At 42.2% G+C, this 13218-nt stretch overlaps 1 protein-coding gene across 3 annotated transcripts in view; it reads left to right on the forward strand.

Moving 5' to 3' along the window:
* Positions 1-13218, forward strand: part of VIT (vitrin) — a 167014-nt gene that overhangs the window by 116593 nt on the left and 37203 nt on the right. For all 3 annotated transcript variants that reach the window (XM_053589777.1, XM_053589778.1, XM_053589779.1), the window contains exons 8-9: positions 6836-6892; positions 8083-8148. In XM_053589777.1, coding sequence (XP_053445752.1) covers positions 6836-6892; positions 8083-8148 — 123 coding nt within the window. The remainder of the gene's footprint in view (positions 1-6835; positions 6893-8082; positions 8149-13218) is intronic.

A 13218-nucleotide genomic window follows, 5' to 3' on the forward strand; every position in this document is an offset into this window, starting at 1 on the left:
GGTACTCTTCAAACCTTAAAAACAAACAAAACCCAAAAGCCCCTTTAGGAAAAGTCAGCTAAAATGTTGGTCCCTTTTCAAATTGCTTTTGTCTTACCACTTTTACCTATTTCTTAAATCATGTGTAAGGTTTTACAAAAGTCCCAGTTTATAGAATTCATCTTGGCACTACATCAAACAGAGCCTTAAGAGCTCATCTGGTAATCCAATGTCAAGTTTCTGCACCAGTTTACATAGATGCCCCTCTGGGCTAATCAGCACCTATCTCGCCTCTGAAGGTTGCAACTGGAGCACCACTCTTGCCCCAGCAATTCTCTCTATTTTCCAGCTGGTGCCACTTTTTCCTTCCAGGAGGAAGAACTCAGGATTTGTTTTTTTTTCAGCCTCACCTCTAGCCTCCTGTCACTACTGCCACCCCGCAGACCCCTCCCCCTCACACAGGGGAGCCCAGCTATCTGCTTGTCCATCTTTTTATCTAACAAATGTAAATCAGTACTTTCAATGTGCTAGATACTTTTCCAAACACCTAGCAAATATCAGTCTATTGACTCCTTCACAATAACCCTATAAAGTAGATTATTACTTCAATTTGAATATTTCATTGTATTAATGAGGGGACCAAGAATAAGATGGTGAGGAAACTGACACCTTCATACAGCAGGGAAGTAGCTAAGCTGGAATTCAAAGTCCAGCAGCCTGGCTCTCCTCTGACCCCCTTTGCAGGGGGCATTCCTGCCAAACAGCGACTCCACAAGGTTGGGTGGCAAGATTAGAGGGAGCTCGACTCAGTCAACTTCTGCCATCAATAATAAGTAACAGAATACACATAGTCCATTCATTCCCTGTGCCAGGCACACTGCGTGCATTATTTTATTTAATCTTCCCAATGACTCTCTGAAATAGGAATTATTATTATTCTATTTTATGGACAACTCATGGAAGAAGCTGTGTTATAAAGTCCCAAAATAAGAATACCATAAAAACAATTTTTGAGGTTCTGAAATGCATCAAACTCTCCGCCACCAACCTATGCCTATTTAACTCAGATTGATACTAACAGAGGTCCATAATACCTGATAGCCAAAGAGAAATCGTTAGCAAGATCGCCGGGTGGTGAGAGTTAACAAGGGTCTCATAGCCAGATTTATTTTTCAATCTCAGTCTCTTGGCTTTATATTCCTTGATTCTTTCAAAGATTTTTTGAAAAGAATCAAGCAAAAGTTGTTTGCTCCCGTTGTCTCCTTGGAGAACATCAGTTCTTACATAACAGGAATAATTAAACATGTGGCATATTTATTTGGCTGCACTGGGAGCTTGGAAATCCTCTTGCAAGTTGGGCTCTGCTGGTGGAAAACTGCAAGAAACTTGAAGCAGTGGTTCCCAACTTGGCAAAGCTTCATGATTCCTGGCTTGGGGACAGGGAGTTTGGACAACAGCCTCCCAGCCTGTCAGTGTTCCTTCTTCATCTGTGTCCAGCACCCACTCCCATGCTGACCCACAGACCACTGGACAAATCCTCAGAGCAAGTGCTCTGTGCAGAATGCACCAGAATTGCCAAATTGGGGAGAAAGGACAGACTTTTTAAAAATTGTATTAGCTACTCAAAGGATTTTCTGTAAGCATAAAAAGACATGCAATTTGATGTTTAAATCTATGTCTTTTTTAAGTGACAGTTTTATTGAGATACTTTTCACATACCATGCTATTCACCTATTTAAAGTATAAAATTTAATAGGTTTTAGTATATTTATAGGGTTGTATGGCAATCACCACAATCAATTCTAGAACATTTAATCAACCCCTAAACCCCAATACTGATGAACAGTCACTCATCATTTCCCCTAACATCCCACCTCCCCAGCCCTAGATAACCAACCACCAGTCTACTTTCATGAATGCCAATCTTAATGTATGGCTATAGATATTTGCTGTGATATTTTAGCCCAACTATAATATTAATAATTAATAATATTAATGATTAATAATATTTAGTAATTAGATAACTTCTCTTTATTTCTTCAAATGAACTAAAAATAACAGAGCAACTCTCCTTCTACCGCTGATAATCAACAAGTTGAGTTGCTGTTACTGCATTTTTTAAGGATGGTATTTTTTCTCTTACACTCATGACTTTAGGCAAAAGATTCTAGCAACGGTTGTGGACAGAGTGTTCAAGCAAAACCTAATTCATTTATTCATGCAACAAATACTTATTGAATGCATCTTGTGTGGCCAGACAGGAGCTTCCTCAAACATGTGAGAGTCATTTTTGGTGTACAATGATGTAAAGAGCTGCCTCTCCAACAGGACATAGGACCTAGGAGAGAGTTCAGTGGAGAGTAGAAACTAGGTAGCGGGAAGAGACAGGGGCTCCCCCAGCCAAGGCAGAGCAGCCGAGGCAGGTGGAAGGACACCAAGGAACATGGGGACCCCCACACCCGTATCTGACCCATGAAAGTGTAAACCAAAACACAGCAATTCAAGTCTAGGGGAAAGGGAGACGAGACTTCTCATGCAGGCGGGAGTGAGGCTGTTCTTCCTGGGAGAAGCCAGATCTATCTAAAGATAGGCTTAGGAAAGGGTTCTAGAAAAGATGGAAAAATCTCTCCAGGCCCAACCATGGGGTCAGCTGAACACACCACAGGCTCTGGGGAAGGAGTGGCTGCACCTTCATTGGTCTTCCTAGTTGGGTTCATGTCAAGTGAGGTGGTTGCCTCAGCTGATGGAGATTAAATGCGTCCACACCCAGGCTAGACCTGGGAGGGAAGAAGAACGCCACCCAGTGGCTAGGCATGGCAATGACTGAGAGGTTCACCTGTCCGCTCCAGTTCCACCCTGACCTAGGGCAACAGCTAAGAGGGAGGAAGCATGAAACTGGAGGCTGCAAAAAAGACCCATTCCTTCCTCATGCAATTTCGCTCCTCGCCAACATTTATCTCACCTGTGAAAGTTTGTCTTCCTGGGGGGTGGAGACAGGATGGCTGACTGAAACCAGCTTTCCACAGAGGCTCTCGTCCAGAAGGAAAGTTAAAGGACAGAAATTTAGCAAGTAACCTGGTGGATTAGAGCTGCACCAAAAGAGAAGGTTGAAGAACATACACCAACCCTGCTGAGGTGAGCTGTGACCACAAGGATACAAACAAAAGGTACAAAATCCATCACCAAGCTACGGGACTCCACTCCCCCATGAGAATGGCTTGGAGTGCCCCACAAACAAACGAGCAGAGTTCAAAGGTCCTCCCACTACACTCCACAGGAGAGACCCTCTAAAAACTGGACCTACCTCTCCTACTAAGGTGCCATGGCATTCTTCTGCCAGGCATAAAACTGTACATATTCTCTACCTGCAATTCTGAGCTCCCAGCACTCCCCTCCACTCTCAGTCTGAGGTCTGGAGGCCTGTCCCCCAGGAGTCCAGATTCTTGGGTGATTTCTCAAGGGGTATGGACAGGGCCTAGACTGCAGCTGGTCAGTGCGGATTCTGTGGCACGGGAGTGAGGAGAGGATGGTCAGCTGAGAGGGAACCACTCAGTAACAACAGGAATCTTGCATACTCATACAAAAACATGGAAGTTAAATAACCTTATGCTGAATGTTAGCTGGGTCAGAGATGAGATTAAGAAAAAAACTGCCAAATTTTTGGAACAAAACGACAATGAAGACAAAAATTATCAGAACCTCTGGGATACCACAAAGGCAGTCCTAAGAGGGAAATTTATAGCACTGCAAGCCTTCCTCAAGAGAACGGAAAGAGAGGAAGTTAACAACTTAATGGGACATCTCAAGCAACTGGAAAAGCAAGAACATTCCAACCCCAAACCAAGTAGAAGAAAAGAAATAACCAAAATTAGAGCAGAATTAAATGAAATTAAAAATAAAAGAATTATACAACAAATCAAAAAGTTGGTTTTTTGAAAAGGTCAATAAAATAGATAAACCTTTGGCCAACCTAACCAGGAAAAAAAGAGTAAAATCTCTAATTTCATCAATCAGAAACTACAAAGACAAAGTAACAACAGACTCCTCAGAAATTCAAAAAATCCTTAATGAATGTTACAAGAAACTTTACTCTCAGAAATACGAAAATCTGAAGGAAACTGACCAATACATCACCTTCCAAGAGTTAGCCAAAATCAAGTGGAAATGTTGAACAAGCCCATAACAAGTTCTGAAATAGCATCAACCATACAAAATCTCCCTAAAAAGAAAAGCTCAGGACCAGATGGCTTCACGTCAGAATTCTACCAAACCTTTAAAGAGGAATTAGTACCTATACTACTCAACCTGTTCCAAAATGTAGAAAAAGAAGGAAGACTATGCAACACATTCTATGAAGCAAACATCACCCTGATCCCCAAACCAGGAAAAGACCCAACAAGAAAAGAAAATTATAGGCCAATATCACTAATGAATATAGATGCAAAAATATTCAACTAGATCCTAACAAACAGAATCCAGCAACACATCAAACAAATTATACATCATGACAAGTTGGTTTTATCCCAGGGTGTCAAGGCTGGTTCAATATCCGTAAATCTGTGAGTATAATTCAGGATATAAACAAAGGGGAAAGGGAGGGGAGGGAGGGGGATTAATGGGATTACACCTGCAGTGCATCTTACAAGGGTATATGTGAATCCTAGTAAATGTGGAATGTAAAGGTCTTAGCAAAATAACTAAGAAAATGCTACAAAAGTTATGTTAACTAATGTGATGAAAATGTGTCAAACGATCTATGAACCAAGTGTATGGTGCCCCACGATCATACTAATGTACACAGCTATGGTTTAATAAAAATAAATAAATATAAAAAAAATAAAATAAAATAAAAAAAGAAATCTAAAAATAGACCTGCCATTCACTCCTATAATTCCTCTACTAGGTATATACCCAGAAGACCCAAAATCACATTATAACAAAGATATTTGTACCAGAATGTTTATTGCAGCCCAATAAACTAAGTCACGGAAAAAGCCCAAGTTCCCATTGATCCACGAATGGATTAATAAATTGTGGTATATGTACACCATGGAATATTATGCAGCCTTAAAGAAAGATGGAGACTTTACCTCTTTCATGTTTACATGGATGGAGCTGGAACATATTCTTCTTAGTAAAGTATCTCAAGAATGGAAGAAAAAGTATCCAATGTACTTAGCCCTACTATGAAACTAATGTATGGCTTTCATATGAAAGCTATAACCCAGTTACAACCTAAGAATATGGGAAAGGGGGAGAGGGAGGGGAGGGAGGGGGGAGGATGGGTGAAGGGAGGGTGATTGGTGGGATTACACCTGCAGTGCATCTTACAAGGGTACATGTGAAGCTTGGTAAACATAGAATATAAATGTCTTAACACAGTAACTAAGAAAATGCCAGGAAGGCTATGTTAACCAGTGTGATGAAAATGTGTCAAACGGTCTATAAAACAAGTGTAGGGTGCCCCATGATCACATTAATGTACACAGCTATGATTTAATAAAAAATAAAAATAAAAATATATTTTTAAAAAAAACACACCAAAAAAAGGTCACATTTGTAATCTTAGTACTCTGGGAGGCAAAGGCAGGTGGATCGCCCAAGCCCAGGATTTTGAGACCAGCTTGAGCAACAGGAAGACCCCATCTCTACTAAAAAAGGCGCCCATAGTCCCAGCTACATGGGAGGCTGAGAAAAGAAGATCACTTGAGACCAAGGGTTTGAGGTTGCTGTAAGCTATGACACCATGGCACTCTACCCAGGGTGACAGACACTCTCTCTCTCAAAAAAAAAAGAAAAGAAAAAAGAGAGAGAACAGAGACAAGTTAATTGTCCATATTTAGAAGAGCACATCAAGAAGTTACTAGCAGGTATAAGAATATTGATAAACATGTACACGTACTGACGAGATTGGCCTGTGGCGGGTTGTTCAGTCAAAGAAGCAGGTTACAAAACAGCAAAGGCACAGACCTCTTTTCGGTAATTGTGTATTGCACTTGACAAGTGTGTAGAAAATTTCTGAAACCATCTACTAGTAATGGCTGGATACAGGAAAATTACTGATTGCTTGCTATTCTTGGGATATAATTTTTTACAGTAAGCCTGTGTTAGCCTTATAACTAGAAAATAAAGATACTTCATGTTTGTGTCAAATAATTGGAATGAAAACAAAAGGAGTCAAAATCTGCAGATTGATCCAGTTCCAAAAGAAACCAGTACTCTTCCATGCTATCATGCCTCGTCCCCTCCGTGACGCTTGTTTTATTCCCTCAGCTGGTTTTTACATCTCCCTCTGTCCCCACCACCGCAAAATGCTTTGCATTACTCCCCATCTCCCTTGCCCTCTTTAAAACCTTGCTTCAGAGAAATTGCCCAATAAATAATGAATGCTGAAGTGCATTTGGTTCTCTCTTAGAGTAATTAAAGATAACCCACTGTGTACCTCTAAAAATGACTGAAAGCGAATGCTATTTGCTTTGATACCGTGTTAATGCAGTTTAAGCAAACTGTTAAATGTTAACTGACATTTCTATTGAAAGATTACTTTAACCTCCCCGAGTAGCACCTTTGAGGGGAATTATTGTAAGAATAATGGAGTGTGAAGAAATATGTAAAAGATCCTTGGATTATTGTAAAATACAAGGGTTATTCTTATCTGGAATGTTTAGTCACAGTTTAAAGTTAAATCCATTTTACTTTTCTATTTCAATGCTTCCTCCAGGGCAGGTTCAGACCAAGCAAGGACAAAGCTTTACCTTGGTTCCAACCTTGGCAATATCTTGCGAGGTTGGATCATGGAAAGAATGAGAACAGTTAGATTAAAATTCATGCTCTGACCAATTGAATGTTCTTACAGATCTGTGGTCCACCACCACCTACACAAGCAGCCAGAACAGGCCGGGGGCCAATCCAGGTGAGACTTGAACTCTTTTTCTAGCTACTGATGAAAGTTAAGCTTGTTTACATGGTTTCACCTTTCCAAATCCTTGCCATTTGATTTAGATTTGGATGGAGATCATTAAACCAGTTGGGCCAGCAAAAGATACTGCTCAGGGTCCAACTTGTAAGGAAACTTGTAGGGAGAGTGAGGAAGTCATTAAGTGAGCAAAGTCTTTATCTTTTCTCCTTTCCCTTAAAGAGACTTTTATGGACATTGTAATAGAAATTCCTGAGGATTCTGTAACCAGGCTTTTATAAACCTGAAAAGGGATACCCTCTGGGGTTTATTCTTGAGCAACTAGGGTGAAAGAGTGAGGGAAATTTTTATCATCTCCCAGAAAAGGGCTTTGCTTTCTTTGTTTTTGTTTTGTTTTGTTTCGTTTTGCTTGCTTGAATACTTCCATAATTCAGGGGCTAGAAATACAGTTTCCAAGATTCCTGGGGAATTCTGACTCCCCCAGGCTTTCTTCACTTTTGTGTGCCCCTTAACAATTTAGCCCAAGAACTAAGAATCCAGCAAATTCTTCTACGATGCTGTTGAGGCCTGCAGAGGTGAGAAAGGAAAATTGAGCAGGGTTAGATGTTTTCTACAACCTCTGCTCAGGGCCAGGTCCATGAGCTGATAGACTTGGTGAAAGTTTACCCTTTCTTTTGAAGCTTTGAGCACTAGGATCAGAGATCAGGACCCACAGTGGGAAGTGCTCAGGTCTTCCTCCTGCTGACCTGGGGGATATTCCTCTACCCTCCACAAGTTCTTAAGAACTGCAGGTTCTGTTTTGGTTTGATACCACATTGGAGCAGAGGCTCCACAGGAGGCAGTGGTCAGGACTAGCAGCTTCCATGAGCTTCACAATTGCACCTTTGCCTGCATACGTGCTGTTATTCTGGACGAAAGGGCTTAACAGCAGGTAGAACAAGGACTCCAAGGCCATCTCAGGCCTCAGTCAGCCCCTGGGACTGTTCAAGAGGCCAAGCCACAGGGTACTGTTTCCACCTGCCCCTTGACCAGGATTTCTGCCTCCTTTATAATCCCCAAAAGTCGAGCCAACCACAGAGAGTTCAGCAGATTTCCAAGGAAAATCTGAGCTAGGGTTACTTTCAACAGGGGCAAAATAAGGTCAAGAAGCAGTGTGTGTAAATCAGCTGACTTTGTGTGACCCTCAGGTATCCCGAGGCACGATGCTTCTGGAGCTGCCTTCCAGAAACCTGTTGGAGCAGATGTCAGCCTAGGTAAGCTGCCGGCTGCCTACAGCCCTTGATGCCTGGGAATCTGCCCTGCGGCATCTGCAGATAGACAGACCTCACACACTCTGTATTTGGCCTTGGCAGCTAAACACCAGGTCACCAGAGTTTGGAGGAATGCCAAATTATTTTAACCTCCAGAAAATGTCTCTTTGATCTGTTCTCAGTGTGTTCAAGAAAAAAGTCTCTGTCAACCGAGACCCCCAGGGGCTGTCATGACTTTATGTGCCCTTGAGAGGTTCTGTACCTAAGCAGCCTACCCAGACCCTGGCCTATCCCTGGACCAGCCTCTGGGCTAAAATGCAAACAGCCAGACATACGATATGAACCACACAGGGCATGGCAGGTGAATAGAAGGAGACACTTTATTACCATTTTTTTTCTCCAATTTGTGTACTACCTGATGACATTGGGTGTGTTTCAAGGTTGTGTGTGCTAGAAACATTTGGCCTCGTTCCCTTTTCTCTAACCTCACCAGCCTCCAGTACTACAGCCGGGGGGGCTCTGCTCTTCTCCATGCTCCTTTGTGCTCCTGCACAGGCGTCCATAGTTCCCTTTTTGCCCTCATGTCCTACCCATTCTTCGGCTCTTTATTATCCCTGCAACTTTGCTCTGAGAGCCTCAGACCCTCCTAGGAGCCCACTGCACGTCCTGGCCTTGGTGGACTCTCCTAGCCTGCGGATACTCAGACCTAGAGTACTTATAAAGCCCTGTCACAGCTCCTGTTGGGGGCGACACTGTTCACACACCCTGAGTAAAGGGAGGTAAGAGACCATCTGGGGTTCTCAGATACCTTCCCCAGGAATAGAGTCACATATCTCAGGCAAGTCACCCAGCTGCTTCAGCTATAAAATCATCAGCTCATAGAATCGGAAAGAATTGTGTAAGTACATCTTGTCTAATTTCTCACCTAGAAATGATTCCCTTATGGTGTGCCAGACAGAGGCTTTTACCCTATGTCAGAAAATTTCACAGTGGTAGGGAATTTCCCAGCTGCTTCATTTGGTGGGTGGCAGCGTTAGATATAACCTCCCAGAACTTCAGCTCATCATGGTTCTCAAAGGGGGGTCTGAGGACCTTGCTTCCATGGATTCTTCAATATTCTCCCTTCTCTGACTGTGTCTGCAGAAGGACAGATTTTCTCCACTTACTTAACAAAAATGATATATCACAACCACTTGCAGGGGCTGGCATCAGATTCCAGCTGTCTTGTATTGTGATGTAGAAGAAATCTGCCATTCCTGTTACTGTACATTTTGTTTTAGAAGTTATGTTTTTTAATTTAACAGTAGCATTTATATTAAAATATAACAGTTCTATTATTTTTTAATGAATTAATGGTAAGCAAATTTCCAGGTAATACTCTGTTTCACATGAGAGAATGCATAGTTGAATTTCGAAATGATGACAATCAATTGCTGTAACCCACACAAACAAAAGCTCTTTGGGGTCTTCAACAATTTTTAAGAGCAGGAGGAGGCTGAGACTCTGTGAATCTCTTAAATTTGAGGTTCTTTCAAGTCTATGAAGCTAGGCTTCATGTTTTCCTAGATGGCTCAGCTTTTCCAGGGTAAATATCTCCAGGCTCAGAGTAGATCCTTCCACGGCAGGCCAGTACCCCGTCCAGCTGCTCTACAGACTATTGCCGATTCCTAGAACAGGACCCCAAGCAGAGCACAACACTTGCCTCTCTTGTCTTAAATAGTCTGACTCCACTAAAACATCCCCAGTTCCACTGGGGGGAAGCCTTGTCTCGCCTTGGGCTTATCAGCTGCTGAATTTGCAATAACGGAAATCCCAGGGTTTTCTCTCTTGTACTTCTGTAGAAGCAGGGCACCCCAATCCTGTCCACGTGCAATTGAGGTTTTGATCCCAAGTTGCAATATTACACATATCTCCATTAAATTCTCCCTGGATTTAGTCTGTTGCAGTTTTTCTGACTCTTAATTCTGTCCTTTTACATGTTAACTCTCTTTCTGATCTTTCTGTCATCTATAAAATTGATAAACGTGCCACCTGTCCTCATTCTTGTCACTGATAAAAATACGTTGCATGAGACCACAGAATACTGTAATCGCCATTAAACACCTCTTTTGTGGTTAGCCCAGCATATTTTGGATCTAAGGATGTTGGGCTCAACTTTTCATCCCCACCAGGTTTATGACCCATGAATAATGCCTTCTGCCCACAGATATAACCTCACACCTCCCGCCCCAATGTAAGCCATCACTCTTACTGCAGGGGAACTGTTATTTAATTTTAACAAACATCTATTGAGTATACTACATGTCAGATACTGTGCTATGTCTTAGAACTACAAAGTTGAATCAAATACAGTAGAATCTCCATAGCTACCCACCTCCCTACATTGGCCATCTCCTTACACTGACCAAATTTTCATAGACCAGACATGCACTACATATATGTGTCAGTACAATAGGCCTATATCCTTATGTTGACCACCTCTGAAAGATGACCAGTTGGTTACAGTCCCTTGGGTGGTCAACTTGCAGAAGTTCTACTGTGTTTCCAAACGCTAGAATTCTGCTACTGGAGCTTTTGCCTTCATAGGCCCACATTCTCCCCCTGCAGAGCCATCAGCAGTGCCACCACCTTGTACACATGGGGCGGGGGCCAACAGCCTGACCTCCTCCCCTCCTCCCAGGGCGCTTTGAGTCACAAGCAGTTTCTACTTATTTCTAGGGAAGGTGGGGATGGCAGGCTCCTGAGACTTTAGGTTAAAACTCAGAGACTTTTCCTTAGAGCTAACCCTCTTGGTTGGCGTCATGGTGTCATGAGTTCTTTCTGAGTCAAGTAAGCTTCATTGGCCTGGAAATCTCACCAGGGTGTTAATGTTGCTTCCATGACAAAGGCTGTCAGGTTCCAAACTAATACCCAACACCACGCCTTGAAAGGAAACCCATTTGTAAACCTGGGATTGCTTCACCTGCGTGTTGGCTCATGCCACTCCCTGCTCTGCCACTCCCTGTGCACTAGTTTTCCCGCCTGTAAAATGGAGTCAATGTTTTGCCTGACTCATAGGGTTATTGTGACGATCCATATAAACTGCTTACTGAGCAAGCTCTTAAGAAATGTTGACGGATTCTATTCTATATTTTTACTATAGAAATCTTTTTTTTTTTGAGACAGAGTCTCGCTTTGTTGCCCTCAGTAGAGTGCTGTAACATCACAGCTCACAGCAACCTCCAGCTCTTGGGCTTAGGCGATTCTCTTGCCTCAGCCTCCCGAGTAACTGGGATTACAGGTGCCCACTACAACACCCAGTTATACTATAGAAATCGTTCAAAGCCAATAATTCTGTTAAACCTGACTGCATCTGCGAGATAGCCAAGCAAGGATCATCACAAAAATAATAATTCCCTGTTTTTTAAAGCGCATCTTATACTTTTCAGAGTGATTTTATACACATTTACCTCCTCTGAGTCCCCTCCATGTGAGGCAGGGCAGGAAAAGTCTTTATGACCTCAGATCTACACCAGGAAAAAACTGTACGTGAACTGCAGAGAAGGAAGGTGAGCTCTCCTCAAGTCCCCAGCTGGTCCGTGGTAGACCCAGGATGGGTCTTCTGACTTCTTTTTTCCCCAAATACCATCTTGTTCCTCCTTGACACCAGAATACAAATGTTCTTACAAATTTACTTCTCATTACTACCAAGTCCAAAAAATACCAAGTCTCAGCTGTCCAAATATTTTTCAGCCCTCAGCTTTTGGATCAATGTAATTTGGGTCAAACAAAATGAAAGTACCATTAATAGACGGTCAGGTTTCCAGAAACTTGGAGACCTCTGATGTTGGGAGGGGGGGCTGTTTTAATCTTCATGACATTCAAGGGTGCTTGGGCAAAAAAGAAAAAAGAAAAGAAAAGGAAGCAACCTTGGGCAAAAATTGAGAAAACCACCAGCATATTTTTTAAGAAAAAGAACAAAATATGTGTTTTCACCAATAGATGGCGATAGAGTAATAAGACTAAAGAAGGAGAATGTTTAAACATAAATCCTAAATACATGTATTTTAAATGTGGAGACCATCTCACCCAATCTGTTTATGTTATTTACAATGAAATTAAGGTTCACAGAGAGTATGTGACTTGCTCAAGGTCACACACCTTGTTAATGGCTGAGCTAGATTAAATGCAGTCCTCACCATTAAACCATAATGTGCAAGAGCACAGATTGCCTTTCAAAACTGCCTGCATCATTATCACATAAAGAAAAAGATCACCTTTTTTGAGTGTGTTAATAATTTCAGTTGGCAGCCTTGCTGAAATTATTAGCAAAGCTGATAGCCTTTAAGAAATAAAACAGCTGATCATACTCTCAGCCTTCTGAGCTGGGCAGGAGCGTGAGAGGGAAAGAGAGATAGCCATTTCTGTGTCCTCCTAACATGTTCCTGCTGCCTCGGCACCCCTCCCCGCCAGGATTTCCCCAATAGGGATTATTGGGTAGGACTCTCCCCCACTACTGCCCTTTCACTTTAGCAGCACTGGTTTGCAAGGAAGGGTATTAAATATCTTATTTCACTTAGAATCCAGGTGGGACTTCACTTTATTCTGCTTGAGGAACTCAGTGAGAACTGGAACCTCAGGAAATAAGTGAATTGCCTGAGAATGGGGTCGCATTAATTCCAAGAAAGAGAATTCAGAGAAACAAGTGGGACAGATGTACCTCGGATAATACAGGCACATATTGAGGTGCTAAATTAGTGTGGATGGGCAGGTGAGTGGGTGCAGGGAGACAGAATTAGGGCAAAAGATTTCAAATGGATACAAGGAAACTTTTTTCACAGTCTCAATAGTCCAAGAAGGAATACACTACTTTGTCTGAATACACAATGAACTGTCTGTATCTGGAGGTGCTTCAGCACCAGCCAACCATCACTTGGCAGTGATGCTCTAAAGCAGGTTGGAGAGGGGATTTGGATTGGATGCACTTTTAGGTCCTTTTCTGTCCTAAGATTCCTATTATTCTATGATTCTTGGTGCATAGTGAAAGAAACCTGCAAAGGTGTTTGACTGTAAAGCCTTTGATGTTGATGTAAA

The sequence above is a fragment of the Nycticebus coucang genome, chromosome 4, assembly GCF_027406575.1.
Source record: "Nycticebus coucang isolate mNycCou1 chromosome 4, mNycCou1.pri, whole genome shotgun sequence".
Lineage (NCBI taxonomy): Eukaryota > Metazoa > Chordata > Mammalia > Primates > Lorisidae > Nycticebus > Nycticebus coucang.